We start from the raw sequence: 17,696 nt of genomic DNA on the forward strand, positions 1-17,696 counted from the left end.
TTGGCTACAGTAAGTTTCGTTTTTGTGGAATATCTCACTTTCGATAGTCAGTTATTTAGGCATATGTGGATATGGCCATTCCACAGTGAGACCATTATTGATTTCGGTGCGGACATGTTTACAAAACAGACCACTTTTGGAAATAGGCACACATATTTGATTTGCATATAGCTCGTCGACTTCGTAGCAGGCTAGTTATCTCCGCTTGATTTCTCCATGGCCCATGCAGCCGTATCTGCACTGGATTTGGGGGGCGAGAAACAGTTGTTACAGTTTTTTCCCGAACCTGTCCGACTTCACCTGCTCTACAAGGTGCCCCACCATGGATTTAAGATGAGCGATTTGATTTCTAAATTCGATCAAGAGGGAAGATTCGTCGTAATCGTTTATTTGGAATCCGGCACGATGAAGGGGGGATATATGAGTAAACGACCTGGTTTTTATTGCCAAGAGGACAGAGGGGCATTTGTCTTCGAAATAGACCATCAAAAAGCAAACGTCTTTCCTGTCGTGAAGCACCATCATTCAATCATTTTTAATAGAGAAAAAATAGGCTTTGGGGGTTGCCTAAACATTTACAGCAATAAGGACAAAACACTCTGTGTTGATGTGGGGTTCGATGATACCTACACACCCACCGATTGGAGTGACGAGTTTGAGGTGCCCTTCATGGTTGTGGAGTTGCATCGCATTCAAAGTAATTCTGCCCCAATACAATGTGATGAATTAAATGTACTCTCTGAAAATGTAGTCTAGGCCTACTGTAATTGTTTGTTATTTTTATGTTCAAGGTGTTGGAGATGTCCTGCTGAACCCTTGGAGGGAGCTGTCGTGGACTGAGAAGTAGGTCACATTGGAAATTAATTTCCTGAATCTATCAATAACAAAGTAATCTGTTCTACACCAGTAGAGGCTAGTCTGTGGCTTAGTATTGGTGGTCTAAAAGCCGTCTGCAGGCTGTCTGATGTAATATTACAACACTTTCTATGATGTCCCATTTTACCAGAGAGAGGGGGTCACTGAGGAAGAATCTGGTCTCCTTCAAACCGGCCTGCCAGTCTCTGAACCAAGTCAGGGTTCTGCTGATGGGTCCTCCTGGGTCAGGAAAATCCAGCTTCATCAACTCTGTCAGATCTGTGATGTTCGGAAGAGTCCTTCTCCTGCCTTTTATTGGCACTGCAACAAAGGGCTTCATCAAGAAGGTATAGTGTCTGTAACAAAGAGTTTTTAGCATATACGTTTGATGATGCCTTGACAGAGATAGAAAGCTAAGGAGTAACATTTGTAACAGACAAGATAAATGCTTGATGCTTGAGAACATCTGGGCCATATCAGTGTGTCTCTGAATGTGAGGACCTGCCCTGTGGGTGGGTGGATGGGAAGGGATATATACCAAAGATACTCCCCTTTCATCTATGGATATACTGTATGTTTGTCTTTTTGGGGGTCATTGTCTGAGTTTGTGTCTTACAAAAGACTGACAACATTGTCTGTCCTCTTTATCTACCCAGCTAAAGTCATATGACATCCGGTCAGAGAGAGGAGGGAAGCCCACAGCTCTGACCCTGTGTGATGTGTTGGCTCTGGGGGACGGTGAGACGACTGGCCTGACCGTCCCAGACGCACTGGCTGTCATCAACGGGCACGCCCCCGAGGGACACAAGGTAGGTAGCATTTGTTTTCTTTCTGGGAGTAGCAATGTCTTCATGATGATTCCTAGCCTTGCTTGGGATAAAGATCACAGGAACCTCCATGTAATATTTTACTGAAGATGTTATATTATTAACATGTTATGCATATTATTCACTTTGTAACCAACATACACACATTATAGCTAACATAGGGACAGGGCAGTGAACCCAGGCGACTGGGTTGAATTGTGTCAATAGGGTTAACCCACTTTGTGGGAATTATAACATGGCTCATTACTGGATCGCAACAATATTAATTAATTTGTTTTGTTTGCTTTTTATGGCAACACAATGACATTGTTCAACACAATAGTTTCAAAGTGAATCGCCCATCAAAGCTGAGACTTCAGGTTACAGACCTGTTCCATCGGTAAATGACCAAATCCATTGTGCGGTGTTCGTTTTGAATGCCTGCCAAGTCATGACCACCAGTGAGGACCTTACAGAGACACTGAGGACACTTCAAGCTGAAATCTCAGACCTAGGTGAGATTTCAGAAACACACACGCATTGACTACTGTATCCAGATGTAGGATCTTAATTTGACCCAGTTTGCTACAGCAGGAAATGTGAATTATTATGTGGATTATAATTAATGCACATTTTTGCAGAGGTTGATACAATTTACATAAGGCAAATCAGTCTGAAATGTCAACGTGGAAATGACAAACTTCCGAAGACTTTTTAAAACTCGAATGCACTACAAGTTTGCATTTCCTGCTGTGCAGGAACATTCTCAGCAGCAAAAGAGTGATACAATTAAGATCCTACATCTATATGACACCGTCCTCTCCAGACATCCCCCAGGTGGTTCTGTTGACCCATGTGGACCAGATGTGTCATGCCGTCCAAGAGGATGTGAAGTTTGTCTACTCCAGCCGGATCCTACAGGAGAAGGTAGGCCTACTTCAAAAGTTGAAGATTAGGTGTAGCATAATGTGTTGTAAAACCATTATATCTGCAATCCCATCTTCGATCTTATGTTTTGCCGTGCCACAGATGCAGAAGGCAGCAGAGTTGGTGGGTTTGCCAGTGTCCTATGTGCTTCCAGTGAAGAACTATTCCAGTGAGTTATCTGTGAGCTGCAACACTGACATCCTGCTGCTGAGTGCAGTTCATCACATTCTCCAAGCTGTGGACGACACATTTGAGGATTACTGCCCTTCAACCCCTGCAGATGCCAGTCCAGTGACGGTTTAATGTTTGATAAGTAACTGGGTAGAAAGGTGTTGTGCTGCAATGCATGTGTCATTAGCAGTGTTGGGAGTAGTTACTTGAAAAAGTAATATTACATGAAAGTAACCCATTACTTGTTATATTACTTTGTGTTGCTTTCATGAAAATATATCTCAAAACCTTATAGTTTGTTTAACTTTCTGAGCCTCAGAGGGAGGGAGGTAAGCAACGCACACTCTACAAAAGATAGGTTCATCTAATTATTTTTTTTTCTCTCCTTCAACCCAATCAGGAACATCTTGGTCACAACTATTTCCTAAGTGGTGTAGCCTGATCTATTCACTGATGTATTTATGTTTGCATTGCAGATTTATACCAAAGTATAGGTAGCCTCTCACACAAGACAACCTTTTTATGCACTGTGAGATGCACAGGAGGTTGTTGGCACCTTAATTGGGGAGGACGGGCTTGTGGTAATGGCTGGAGCGGAGTAAGTGCAATGGTATCAAATACATCAAACACATGGTTCCATGCATGTGATGGCATTTCATTCGTTCGGTTCCAGCCATTATAAGGAAGAGTCCTCCCCTCCGCAGCCTCCACTGGTGAGATGTAGGCTAAGCATTGTTGTTTTCATCCATTTTAAAATCAAGAAAATATCGCCCTACTTTTCTGTAAATTCTACCATCTAAATCAATCATTCCATGTGTCCTCCTTTGGCTTGATATAAAACTAATTGTACAAATTGATAATCCACAAACTGCAGCCATATTCCAGCGCACTGATCATAAAATTGAAAGTCTGTCGAAACAATGCGCAATGGTAATTTATAGTCTATATGCATAGGCAGTAGGCATACATACAGAACTACGAGCAGACCATGCTATTTGCTGAATCATTTCATGAAGATGGATAATTTGGAACAGGGAAATCATTTTAAGAGAGTCTGCTGTCAGATAAATTCCCTCGCATTGGGAAAGTTAAACTAATTAAAAAATAAAGGTAGAAATATAGGAATTTACTATTTATGTCATCCAATGAAATGGATGTTGTTGCACAACCGAGCCTATTATATAAGCAAAACCTCGGTATTTCCTTTTCATTCGCAATATGCCGCCAGTGCGACCATTGCATAGAGCGCACACTTGCCACGAGACGGTGAAACCCTCTACTGGATTTGCTATCACAGAAGCGATCAATGGCAAATATCAGAGGTGCGCCCTCTATCAATTTTTATTGACAGCTGTCGTGACAATTCTCCAAATAGCTTTCTCCGCTCGCCGGAGGACCAAATGACGAAACAAGTCCAGATCAGATCATGGAAACGGTGGGGAAATATTTTCTGAATAAGTAACGCTTTACTTCCCCAACATCGGTCATTAGAATATGTTTGTAATGTCTATGTATGTCTTTAAATGGTACTGTGAGCTTTCTCATGGATTTAAATGGGGTTCATAGGTTGGTTATTTTTCAAGATACTGTCTTTCACCATTGTTGTTTTTTTCTGCTCTGTTTCAAATGTCATTAACTCAGTTTTTGTTGAAACCTCCTAATGCCTCTTAGGTTATTTTAAACAACTCGCCATTGGAGTACAGTCAACATAATAGTCATTGCAATATAAAAATGTAGAACAAACTATTGTTTTGTACTTAACAGCTAGCCATCAACGTGCTTCTGATCATTGGAAATATGAAAATGTTTTTAAAAAATCAATAAAATGTCTACTTGTTCCAAAGATATTCCTAGGTTTTACACACAAGATTTAAAAATACTGAATGTTTTATTATTTCCACTTCATAAACTGAAGACAATTTTATTTTAAATGGACCACAGTTCTGAGTCGACCCCAGTCCTGGGGATAAGCCTGGACTCCTCTTAAGTCGTGGGATCCCAGCCACTATCTCTGATTCGATGCCACACTCGTCCTTTCCCTGCAGGATCTTGAAGAAACCTTCAAAAGAGAACACAGATCAGTAAGAGCAAATGGGTTGACAAGTTTTTTTTACAGGACTTACAATGTTTCCTTGTAGGCTGCGTAGTAACACAGTTGTTGCTACTATAAATGGAGCAATACCATTTAACAGTATGACCCTTCAATAAGTGGCCACTTTGACATTTAGGTTTCCAATGATGGACCAAAGTGGCGTGTACTATTAGCCCTTAACAGTGGTGATTTTAGCATGTAAATCTTGGTGGGGCAAAAAATAAACAAGTGGAATACATGCCAGCAAAGCCACAACACTAAACAATACATTCCTTGCACTATAAAGGTGACAAACGGTGCCCACAAACTGTTAGGACAGCTTTTTGTGGGCCCTAACTTATTACCACTGCTACACCTGGCTATCAGCGGAGCCTTGTCTGGCAGCGAAACAGTTCATTCAGTCTCATTTACTGCTTGTTAACAAAACATAGCTGATATGGCTGACTTGCTTAAACAAATGTGGTTTCTAATGACAATTGAGATGTACTAACTACGACATAAGGGGACGACAAGTGGATAAGAGGCAATCCGTAATAGATCCGTAGATTAATCCGTAGATTAAGACAATGAGTGACCTAGGACGGACGTAACGTTAGTCAATATAACCATTTGTTTGGCACTTTTGAAATGTACAGCGACAGAATTCAGAACATGGGCCAATCTTATAGTGCTCTCCCTGTACACCAAGTTAGAACCGTAGGATAAATAAATGGGGCATCTAAGCAGACAATGAAAACTCTTACAATATTTGATGAATACATTTCTCTAAAGCAGGTTATAGGCTAATAGACCAAATCTCACTGGCGATACTAACCTTTGGCCCTGACCACATTTAAGTCCACCCTTATAATCAGTGAAATAAATACATTTAGTTTCCCAGGTGAACAAGTGGGATGCACTGATGAGCGCTACATCCCGAGGGGTTTGTGCTGATTGTACGGAGATTGTGATAGCCAGTTAAATGGCGTCCCTTGACAAGGCAAGAACAAGATGTATGTAAGGAGAAGTACAGTATTATCATAAGGAGAGTTATACCTGGAAAATGGAGGAGGAATGGAGGGGAAAAGAGAGGCAGAGGAGGTCTAAGAGAGAGAGGGAGGAACAGGTTGAGCTTGAGTCTGTTAAAAATGGAGGGAAAAGGGGAGATGGTTTGTTAAAGAAAAATGGTGGAAAATGTAAGCAGAGTGAGTTGAAGACAGGAAGAGAAATGGAAGTGAATGAGGGAAAAGTATTGGAAGTGTAGGTGTGGTGAAGTTCTCGGAGCCTGAGGCTTGCACCGAGGGTCAGGATAAAGATGAATCTGTGACAGTAGGAGTGAAGTTTTGGGAAAAATTGGGCCCTTGCATTTTGGCTGAACCATTTGATGTTTCAGGGTGGGTGAAAACAGAGTTGGGTGTTGTGGAATCAGTGAGGGTAACCAGAATGGGTCTTGTGATAATTGTTTGTGTTTCTGCTGGTCAGAGGGAGCAGGCGCTCCGTGTTAAACAAATGGGGTAAGAGATGTGAAGGGCACCACTGAAAGGAGTGATTACTGGGGTAGAGGTAAATGTGAAAGCTGACAAACTGAAGGAGAAGATTCCCGGTGTTTGATGCTCGTTGTTTGGTGTGACGCAGGCAGGGTGGCGTGAGTGGAGAAACAGAAGAGTCATTGTCTGTTCTTATGAGTTTTGATGTTGAGTCTGCCCGACAAATTGATGTTAGGATATATAAGTTATCCTGTACGAGCTTTTATACCAAATACATTAAGTTGTTACATGTGTCAAGCTTATGGGCACGTGGCACCAGTGTGTAGAAGGGAAGTTCCTAGGTGTGAGAAGTGTGCAGAAGGGCATGAGACAAAGGAATGTGTAGCATTGGGGAAAGTAGTGGTATTTGTTCATTGTAGGGGTGCCCTTGGGGCTGGGGATCCGAAATGTCCCGTGCAAGAAAGGCAGGTTGAGGGTTTCAGAGTTAGAGTAGTGCAGAAGTTGTCATGTGCTGAGGCAGTGAAGAAAATAGAGTAAGATGGGTCAAGGGGGAGGGATCCTGAGAGGAGTGGTGTGAATAGTAGATCTGTGCCAGTACAGAGGGAGGGATCCTGAGAGGAGTGGTGTGAATACAAGATCTGTGCCAGTACAGAGGGAGGGATCCTGAGAGGAGTGGTGTGAATAGAAGATCTGTGCCAGTACAGAGGGAGGGATCCTGAGAAGAGTGGTGTGAGTAGAAGATCTGTGCCAGTACAGAGGGAGGGTTCCTGAGAGGAGTGGTGTGAGTAGTAGATCTGTGCCAGTACAGAGGGAGGGTTCCTGAGAGGAGTGGTGTGAATAGAAGATCTGTGCCAGTACAGAGGGAGGGATCTGAGAGGAGTGGTGTGAATAGAAGATCTGTACCAGTACAGAGGGAGGGATCCTGAGAGGAGTGGTGTGAATAGTAGATTTGTACCAGTACAGAGGGAGGGATCCTGAGAGGAGTGGTGTGAATAGTAGATTTGTACCAGTACAGAGGGATAGGGCAACAAGTGATATATGTTTAAGCAAGATTGTATTTATAGCCATTCTTATCAACGGTACTGTAGGGACGAATCTTAAGTCGCAGAAAATACAGGTTGTGGGTGCAGCTGCAGAGAGGTATTTGTGTGTGTGAAACTACATCAGAAGAGTTACAAAGTGTGTTAAGTGGTTGTGTCCCATCCTTTCAGGCTGTTGGCCTGAAGTAGGACTAAATATATTTAAATAATGGAGTATGGTAAAAAAAATGTTTTGTGTGTGTTGGTGTGGTGTATTTGTTGTATTTTTGTAAAATATTTTTTTTATGCAAAGTATAAGTATACTCCAGTCTAGTAGGTGGCGGTAATGCAACATTTATTGGATGCCAACTACCGTTAAACCTCATCAAATAAGAAGAAGTTTCGTTTCATAGCCAGTGCTTTGGGACAGACATTTTCCAACAACCTTGCGCTCCATTCTACTTTGAGCCATAAAGGCAACATTTGTGAATCCAGAATACAAATTAAACGATGAAAAAGCCTCGAAGGAGGAGAGATGACTAGAAACGATTCGGTTGGTCGTTTTATGTGTGGATTAATTGTCGGAGTAGAGGTTCTTGTGCATTTCAGGTAAAATAACAACCTAATGTTTAAATCCCAGGACAAATTTGCAGGCAACAATAAGCTAGCTAAATAGGACAAATTAGCTAGCAAGTGCAAGCTAACTAGCTAAATTGCCATACATATTTAATGATTTTCAACCTGTGCCCAAATGAATGTAATTGGTTCAGAGTTTGTTTTGAAATTTTAACCTGCGTGTGGTGATCGCGTTTGGAGAAGCGGGACAAAATAAATATATGCACGATGGCGCACGCGCGCAGCCGGTTTGAGTTCCGTGTTCAGATTGAGCGTCGGGGATCTTAACAACCACCCCCTACTGAAGATGCCATCCTCCAATTACCCATATGTGTAATGTAATGGAACTAAGGTATGATCAAGGGCTAGGTACGTCGGTGATCACTGTTATTTTGTTCTCTGCCAACACTACTTCAATCCCCCTACCCTACTGTTTTTAATTTAATGAGTTTATAAAGGGAATTTTTAAGGTAACCGATGGCTTAATTATAGCCAGTAACTACTGTACCATACATAGACTAAGATGTCGCTGATGTAGCCTACTGTTCACTGTCCTAAGATGCTGGGAGTGTGCTGCTTACCGGCCCTTGGAGGATCCTGGTGTGGACTGAGAAGTAGGCTATGCATATCATTATTTCTAATATTTTAGAGAACAAGGTTGATATGGTCATTTATACAGTCAACTTATTAGCAAGGTCACATTTTCAATGACCAAATATTTACCCCACCAAAATCAAGAAATTGGTTGTTGCCTTCCTGCTATAACAAGGCAAACGCATCTGATGATTAAATAATATTTCATATTTATCACTTCTCTCAAACTCATATCACTAGGGGCAGGGATGCTCTGAAGGAGAATCTGGTCTCCTTCAAACCAGCCTGCCAGTCTCTGAAGCGGGTCAGGGTTCTGTTGCTGGGTCAGGAAAATCCAACTTTATTAGCTCTATCAGATCTGTGATGTATGGGCAAATTGTTCTGCTGCCCAATATTGGCATTTCTGCTGAGGGCTTTACCAAGAGGGTAGGCCTATTAGTATATCTGTCATCCAAGTCCCATTTCTTCATCTAGTTTTGTTATCATGTTATGACGACCTATTTTCCACCTAATGACAGCTTGAGTAGCCTACAAACCATTTCAAGCTTTTATTGATAAGGAAAATCTACCATTTATACAAGACCAATCCATTTATATTTTAGATGGTGATCTACTCTACATCTGATTTGACCCTTCCTGCTCCCCTTCATGCAGCTCAAATGCTATGAAATCCGGTCAGAGAAAGGGGAGAAGCCCACAGCTCTGACCCTGTGTGATGTGTTGGCTCTGGGGGACGGTGAGACGACTGGCCTGACCCTCCCAGACGCACTGGCTGTCATCAACGGGCACGTCCCCGATCGACACAAGGTATACATACATACATACATACATGCAGTGGGGCAAAAAAGTATTTAGTCAGCCACCAATTGTGCAAGTTCTCCCACTTAAAAAGATGAGAGGCCTGTAATTTTCATCATAGGTACACTTCAACTATGACAGACAAAATGAGAGAGAAAAAAATCCAGAAAATCACATTGTAGGATTTTTTATGAATTTATTTGCAAATTATGGTGGAAAATAAGTATTTGGTCACCTACAAACAAGCAAGATTTCTGGCTCTCACAGACCTGTAACTTCTTCTTTAAGAGGCTCCTCTGTCCTCCACTCGTTACCTGTATTAATGGCACCTGTTTGAACTTGTTATCAGTATAAAATACACCTGTCCACAACCTCAAACAGTCACACTCCAAACTCCACTATGGCCAAGACCAAAGAGCTGTCAAAGGACACCAGAAACAAAATTGTAGACCTGCACCAGGCTGGGAAGACTGAATATGCAATAGGTAAGCAGCTTGGTTTGAAGAAATCAACTGTGGGAGCAATTATTAGGAAGTGGAAGACATACAAGACCACTGATAATCTCCCTCGATCTGGGGCTCCACGCGAGATCTCACCCCGTGGGGTCAAAATGATCACAAGAACGGTGGGCAAAAATCCCAGAACCACACGGGGGGACCTAGTGAATGACCTGCAGAGAGCTGGGACCAAAGTAACAAAGCCTACCATCAGTAACACACTATGCCGCCAGGGACTCAAATCCTGCAGTGCCAGACGTGTCCCCCTGCTTAAGCCAGTACATGTCCAGGCCCATCTGAAGTTTGCTAGAGAGCATTTGGATGATCCAGAAGAAGATTGGGAGAATGTCATATGGTCAGATGAAACCAAAATATAACTTTTTGGTAAAAACTCAACTCGTCATGTTTGGAGGACAAAGAATGCTGAGTTGCATCCGAAGAACACCATACCTACTGTGAAGCATGGGGGTGGAAACATCATGCGTTGGGGCTGTTTTTCTGCAAAGGGACCAGGACGACTGATCCGTGTAAAGGAAAGAATGAATGGGGCCATGTATCGTGAGATTTTGAGTGAAAACCTCCTTCCATCAGCAAGAGCATTGAAGATGAAACGTGGCTGGGTCTTTCAGCATGACAATGATCCCAAACACACCGCCCGGGCAATGAAGGAGTGGCTTCGTAAGAAGCATTTCAAGGTCCTGGAGTGGCCTAGCAAGTCTCCAGATCTCAACCTCATAAAAAAGTTGAGAAGTCCGTGTTACCCAGCAACAGCCCCAAAACATCACTGCTCTAGAGGAGATCTGCATGGAGGAATGGGCCAAAATACCAGCAACAGTGTGTGAAAACCTTGCGAAGTCTTACAGAAAACGTTTGACCACTGTCATTGCCAACAAAGGGTATATAACAAAGTATTGAGAAACTTTTGTTATTGACCAAATACTTATTTTCCACCATAATTTGCAAATAAATTCATTAAAAATCCTACAATGTGATTTTCTGTATTTATTTTTCTTCTCATTTTGTCTGTCATAGTTGAAGTATACCTATGATGAAAATTACAGGCCTCTCTCCTTTTTAAGTGGGAGAACTTGCACAATTGGTGGCTGACTAAATACTTTTTTGCCCCACTGTATATGGCCCAATACACATGTTATATTCACACTCCAGACATCGTTATCTTGGAAATGTGTATTTTCATTCATTTTTGTTGATCCGTCTGCCTTATGTGCAAGTGATCATAGCAATAGAATGAATAGAACAGGCTTGGAACCTCTGACCCTGGCAATTGAATGTGGATAGGATTTGAGGAACTAATTTGTATTTCCTGTGTTAATAACATGAACAACATATTAAATTGTTGTGTATTCTACACTTTTTGTGAATGCTTATCAATGAAGAAATACCCAAGTTGAATATTGCACCAGTCAATATGGAGAAAGTAGAGAAAATGACGACTAAAGCAGAATTCAACAACATAAGCAGTTTATGAGGAGCTTTTAAATATTACGATCGTAAAAGGCCGGTTTCATATACACACATTAAGCCTAGTAAAAAGCATGGTAAATATAGAATCTCCATTGAACTAGCCTTTAGTCCAGGACTAGGCTTAAACTGAGTCTGGCAAACCAACCCGAAGAGCATAGAATGAATCTACATTTTAAAACGGGTCAGTTATGAAACCCAGACATCCATACTGAGGATTAAGCAGGACACCCTCGCTTTGAATTAGGAGGCAGGGTGGTGGATAGGCCATCGAGAGCACCCTCTGAACACAGCCTTAAAATATTAATCTAAAGCCGCGGTATCCCCGCCACTATCTCGGATTCAATGCCACACTCATCCTTTCCCCGCAGGATCTTGAAGAACCCTTCAAAGAGAACCAATACAGATGAGTCATACATTAGGCCGAAGGTATCATATCACACCATTATACTGCATGTCACATCAACAGTATTATACATGAAGATATTGAAATGTCCATCTATACAAAGCAAAATAAGAGTATCGAGTCAGTGACAGTGGTATGCAATGGTGTCTGCTGTTAGCCACCCTCACCATTGTCACCCCAGTCTGTGTTCCAGGAGTTGGCAACCAGCCAGTAGGGGGTGTTATTCTCCTTTCCCCAGCCCAGGATCTTGATGGCATGACCCCCCAGCATCTGTCCAGTCACATGCTGGTACACACCTGGCAACATAGAACAGAGATAAAGTGACCCCTTGGGAGTCTACAACCTGTCAGAACATGTCAGATCTGTGAGTGCATGCATAGTCTATGGAGTGTGTGTGAGTGTTTGTCTGTGCTTGCGCCTCTGTGTGGATGTGTGTGTGAGAGAGGAAAAATAAATATAAGTTTCACCGGTCTTGTAAAGGAGGAAGTCCTCATAGACAGAGAAGGCTGCCTCCACTGGGCCATTCTTATAGAGCTCAGTCATGATCTGCTGTTCCTTCGGGGGAACGCTGTACGTCTGCTTTCCTACAGGGGGCGACAGTGGTCAACACACTGAGGTACACAGTTGAGAAGTGGTGTAAAGTACTTAAGTAAAAAAAATACTTCAAAGTACTACTGAAGTAGTTTTTTGCGGGTATATGTGCATTGCTATTTATATTTTTGGCAACTTTTACTTTACTACATTCCTAAAGAAAATAATGTACTTTTTACTCTATACATTTTCCCTGACACCGAAAAGTACTTGTTACATTTTGAATGCTTATCAGGACATGAAAACGGTCCAATTCACACACTTATTAAGATAACTTCCTTGGTCATCCCTACTGCCTGTGATCTGGCAGACTCACTAAACACAAATGCTTCATTTGTAAATAATATCTGAGTGTTGAACTGTGCCCCAGGCTATCAGTACATTTTTTTATTTATTTTTTATTTAAAAAATGCTGACATCTGATTTGCTTAATATAAGGAACATTCATGCTTTTATTTTTGATACTTAAATATATTTGTGGCAATTATATTTTATTTTGATATTGAAGTATATTTAAGACTAAATACTTTAAAATGCGATAATGTGACACCAGATTTAGCTTGGAAGTCATTTAGATACACTCGTACAACATTGTTTAAGTCGGAGGTTATATTCAACATTAGTACACAGTGAGGTCTCTTACCGAAGCGTTTGTCCTTCTTGTAGGAGGGGGTGTATCCAGCGTTGCACTCGGACACACACTTAGGCGTGTCACCCTCACCTGTGCAGGGGGGGCGTGTTCCGTTCACGTGATGCTCACACGGAGCGATGCTGTAAGGTCTACAGCCTGTATGAGACACACAGTCACTAAGGATGTCATTTTATCCTCTAGAAAGCCAACCATATAGTCCACTGCTGACATTTCTATTACATCCATATTGTAGGTTTCACAATGCCAGTGCCAGAGCCATCCATAACTCACCTATATTGGATCCGTAGAGCCCCCCTGTAACCAGCCCAGACTCAGCCCAGTAGTCCCAGGCAGCTGATGGGAAGCCCCCCATACACCTACACACACACCCCTCAGTCATGCCATGTGAGCTTGCTTACAATGTCATGGTGTCATGAGCTATCACATACACTGCTATTGGCTGTAATATACACTGTGTACAAACATTAAGAACACCTACTCTTTCCATGACAGACTGAACAGGTGAAAGTTATGATCCCTTATTGATGGCCATCTGGCCAACTTGACACAACTTTGGGAAGCATTGCCGTCAACATGGGCCAGCATCTCGGTGGAATGCTTGCGACACCTTGTAGAGTACATGCCCCAACGAATTGAGGCTGAGGGCAAAAGTAGAGGCTGCAACTAAATATTAGGAAGGTTTCCTTAATGTTTTGTACACTCAGTATATAATGGGAATAAGCTAAACCTGCTATACTTACAGCCAAACACACACTCACCCCATGCCACAGGCATCACAGCATGACAACAGGTCCTCAGCTGAGATCTCCACGGAGACCTTGCCATTGCTATGGATACAATACCTGTCGGAGATGGCCTCAGCTGCCCCAAAGGCCTGTGGGTTGGAAATGCATGGGAGAGAAGGTTTAGGATGCACAGCTACTCAGTCATAGCTACTAAGATTTCAGATGAGTTATTCTGCTCTATCGCCATCTCCTATCACATTAACACAGTGATTAGGCTCCTTTTAAAGGCTACTATCTCCTGCTCCTCCTCCTATTTTCCCCTAATATTTTCCTCCATTCCTCTCTCCATCCATCCACTGTCTTACCCAGCAGGAGCCACAGGATCCCTGGTCTCTGATCTCTTTGATGGTGGGACAGTTGGGCCACTGCAGCCGTGCGTCAAAGCTGTCTGGCAGACTCATGTCCTCATCAGACTGCACCCTGTGGAGGGAGAAGAGGAACAAGCTTGGGCTTTGATAACTTATGTTGGCCTGCATGTGTAGGGTGGCATTAATATGAGAGCAGTATGAATTGGGTCCATTTTGGTCAATCCATACAGACAAACACACACACTCACAGCTCTGGCAGCCTGGGTCCCTTCAGCAGGGTTCCACACAAACTCTTCACATAACTGATGTCAACATTGTGGAAGTTCTGGCCAGCCTGGGGAGATGTAAAAAAAAAAAAGAAGGAAAGAGTCAAGAGGGAGATAGGAGTGAGAGAATATGGAGAGATGAAGATCGGTGGAAAGATTTCAAAGATAACATTTGCATAGACTGGGTTTATTTATTATATTTGAATGAGTTAGATTATCTATCCATAATTATAAAATGATCTAATCTGCTATAACAGGAAGACCTGGTAGGACTTACCATCCATGTGGTGTCTGCGTTGTTGATGTACTGAACCATCTCAGGAGACAGTAGAGGGAGGCGGGGCTTAGCCCAGCTAACAGACAGGGCCGAGAGAAGACACAGGAGGGCCAGACGACACATCCTGGAGGTGGACAGGAGACAACATGACTTAACTTTTGTATTTCAAACCGTGATGTAGGCTACTCTTTGTCTACTGAGTGTAAGAATAGAGTTTGAGGTTGCAGCTCAGCACCTGTCACAATGCAGCCTCCTCCCAGTAGACCACTAGAGCTGCAGAGGTGGAAGTGAGAATGAAAATGTACCTTGAGTTCTATGGTTACTTATTAACGAGAGCTTTAAATAAGTGGCCTTACTGCAGGCTATTTAAGAAAAAGGACCGAAGGGGGCAGGGCTGGACAACCGCATATGGGGCCCCATGAGTGTGAGAGAAAATGTTGCAGTTATATAGCAAATGTTCTGCAATTCTATACATTTGCTATCAAAAGTGACTAGTTACAGCCCATAGTGTTACGTATACTCCCTCGCCGGCCTCTAAGTCATCAGGCTGCTGATTATCCCGCACACCTGTCACCATCGTCTTGCTCACCTGCGCCTCATGACAACTCACCTGGACTCCATCACCTCCTTGATTATCTTCCCTATATCTGTCCCTCCCCTTGGTTCTTTCCTCGGGTGTTATTGACTCTGTTTTCATGTCAGTGCGTTGTTTGTGTTGATTGTTTCTTTTATTAAAACACTCCCTGAACTTGCGTCCCGATTCTCAGCGCACATCATTACACTTAGCCTTGATATATTGGCCATATACCACAAACCCCTGAGGTGCCTTATTGCTATTATACACTGGTTACCAACGGCAATAGAACAGTAAACAAGTTGCTTTCCTTCATACCCGTGATATATTGTCTGATATATACACATGGCTTAAATGCTGTTTCATTCAATCAGCATCCAGGACCCAAACCCCAAAATTGCTGGTTCAACTATACACAGTATTTATTAGTAATTATACACTTGTCAGATACTACAATATAAACTGTGTCATTCCTCTGACGTAAAATGAACACTCTTTAACACATTAACGTTTCGCTATTGCAAATACTAGAGTTGATAATAGCACAATCAATTCAAAAACCCTCCCTCTTCTTACAGTGACAGGCTCTGGCAAATAAACTATGGCTCGTTCTTTCATAACATTACAAGTCTGCCTCACAAATACTGGATTCTAGAGAGAAATACCCAGTTAAAATAACAAACCAGAAGAAATCCTTATATCTACCTGTATGGTTTGTGTGGTAGAAGATCCTCAGACAGTTAATCAATCAGTCTGTCTGTCAGTTCTTCTCTTATTCTGAATCTCTATAGACTCTCCTGTTTTAAAGGAACCTGGATTACTGTCACATGACCAGTCCAGTCTTTTGCCCTCGCATAAATATCACATGATTGTGGCGAAGGCTATTTCCGAGGGCACTGATAACAAGTGCCCTGAAAGTTATTGTAAAATGATTTCCTTGGATTGATACCATTTATGAAAGTCAAAGTTAATGAGGATCAGGTGCTCTTATGTCTGCAACAATGTTAGAAAACTGTAAGGAAAAAAGCATTCCCTTTCTTCCATTCAGTTTGAGTTATGAGATGTTTGAAATAGAATGTACAGTCTTACATAAATGAAAATCACTGTTTTTGCAGTCTTTTCCCCCAGGACTTTGAACTAGCATGACTTGAGCTCGTCTTAAATGAGTGTACAATTTTACTGTCTGTAAACTATAAAACTATCATCCATTGTCTTGTCAGCAAAGTCAATGTCCAAAAAAACGGTTAATTTACAAAGGACCAACATTGACCTTTGTGACACTGATGAAGCAGAAAAGAAAGGATACACCACACTACTGCAGCCTTCCTACTCACCAAAGCTCTGTGTTAAGGACACTTAGCAGCCTGCTACTATGTGTTCTGCTGCAGTCCCGCTTCCACCAGTCTCTGTATCAAAAATCGAATCAAATGTTATTTGTCACATGAGCCAAATACAACAGGTGTAGTGTAGACCTTACAGTGAAATGCTCTCTTACAAGCCCTTAACCAGCAATGCAGTTCTAAGAAAAATAAGTGTTAGAAAGTATTTCCTAAAATAAAGTCAAGAGATTCTTCAAAGTAGCCACCCTTTTCCTTGATGACAGCTTTGCACACTCTTGGCATTCTCTCAAATCAAATCAAACAACTACCTTATATACACAAATGTAAAGGGATGAACTGACCTCACCTTCTGGATGATAGCGGGGTGAACAGGCAGTGGCTTGGGTGGTTGTTGTCCTTGATGATCTTTTTGGCCTTCCTATGACATCGGGTGCTGTAGGTGTCCTGGAGGGAAGGTAGTATGCCCCCGGTGATGCGTTGGGCAGACCGCACTACCCTCTGGAGAGCATTGCGGTTGAGGGCGGTGCAATTGCTTTACCAGGCGGTGATACAGCCCAACAGGATGCTCTCGATTGTGCATCTGTAAAAGTTTGTCAGTGTTTGAGATGCCAAATTTCAAGCCAATTTTCTTCACCCTCCTGAGGTTGAAGAGGCGCTGTTGCGCATTCTTCACCACGCTGTCTGTGTGGGTGGAGAATTTCAGGTTGTCCGCGATGTGTACTGCGATGAACTTAAAACTTTCCACGTTCTCCACTACTGTCCCATCGATGTGGATGGTGGGTGCTCCCTCTGCTGTTTCCTGAAGTCCACGATCATCTCCTTTGCTAGGTTGACGTTGAGTGAGAGGTTATTTTCCTGACACCACTCTCCGAGTGCCCTCACCTCCTCCCTATAGGCTGTCTCGTCGCTGTTGATACTACCACTGTAGTATCGTCTGCAAACTTGATGATTGAGGTGGAAGCGTGTATGGGCACGCAGTCATGGGTGAACAGGGAGTACAGGAGAGGACTGAGAACGCACCCTTGTGGGGCCCCAGTGTTGAGGATCAGCGGGGTGGAGATGTTGTTTCCTACCTTCATAACCTGGGGGTGGTCCGTCAGAAAGTCCAGGACCCAGTCCAGTTGCACAGGGCGAGGTCGAGACCTAGGGTCTCGAGCTTAATGACGAGTTTGGAG

The 17,696-nt window shown here is 42.6% G+C and overlaps 2 protein-coding genes across 2 annotated transcripts in view; one reads left to right on the forward strand and one right to left on the reverse strand.

The window, feature by feature from the left end:
* The window catches only part of LOC115139298 (uncharacterized), a 49,165-nt gene extending 33,170 nt beyond the window's left edge, over positions 1–15,995 (reverse strand). The window contains 11 exon segments of the mRNA XM_065026969.1: positions 4,713–4,818; positions 11,633–11,707; positions 11,896–12,024; positions 12,196–12,312; positions 12,963–13,106; positions 13,242–13,327; positions 13,730–13,845; positions 14,062–14,176; positions 14,313–14,398; positions 14,608–14,731; positions 15,887–15,995. Coding sequence (XP_064883041.1) covers positions 4,713–4,818; positions 11,633–11,707; positions 11,896–12,024; positions 12,196–12,312; positions 12,963–13,106; positions 13,242–13,327; positions 13,730–13,845; positions 14,062–14,176; positions 14,313–14,398; positions 14,608–14,730 — 1,097 coding nt within the window. The 5' untranslated portion in view covers position 14,731; positions 15,887–15,995.
* LOC115139303 (interferon-induced protein 44-like) lies at positions 22–4,602 on the forward strand. Its single transcript, XM_029676519.2, has 7 exons — positions 22–697; positions 792–843; positions 1,007–1,202; positions 1,512–1,664; positions 2,005–2,176; positions 2,488–2,588; positions 2,691–4,602. Exons 1-7 carry the CDS (start codon positions 217–219, stop codon positions 2,889–2,891), a joined length of 1,356 nt encoding a protein of 451 aa, XP_029532379.1. The 5' UTR covers positions 22–216; the 3' UTR covers positions 2,892–4,602.
* Positions 15,996–17,696: the final 1,701 nt, after the last annotated feature.

This window comes from Oncorhynchus nerka, linkage group LG13 (assembly GCF_034236695.1).
Source record: "Oncorhynchus nerka isolate Pitt River linkage group LG13, Oner_Uvic_2.0, whole genome shotgun sequence".
NCBI classification, from domain to species: Eukaryota; Metazoa; Chordata; class Actinopteri; order Salmoniformes; family Salmonidae; genus Oncorhynchus; species Oncorhynchus nerka.

Excerpts from the sequence above, each read along its gene's own strand:
- LOC115139303 (XM_029676519.2), top strand. The coding sequence starts at position 217 with ATGGCCCATGCAGCCGTATCTGCACTGGATTTGGGGGGCGAGAAACAG. Across the intron at positions 2,177-2,487 it reads AGCTGAAATCTCAGACCTAG|ACATCCCCCAGGTGGTTCTG; the intron begins GTGAGATTTCAG and ends CGTCCTCTCCAG. Across the intron at positions 2,589-2,690 it reads GCCGGATCCTACAGGAGAAG|ATGCAGAAGGCAGCAGAGTT; the intron begins GTAGGCCTACTT and ends GCCGTGCCACAG.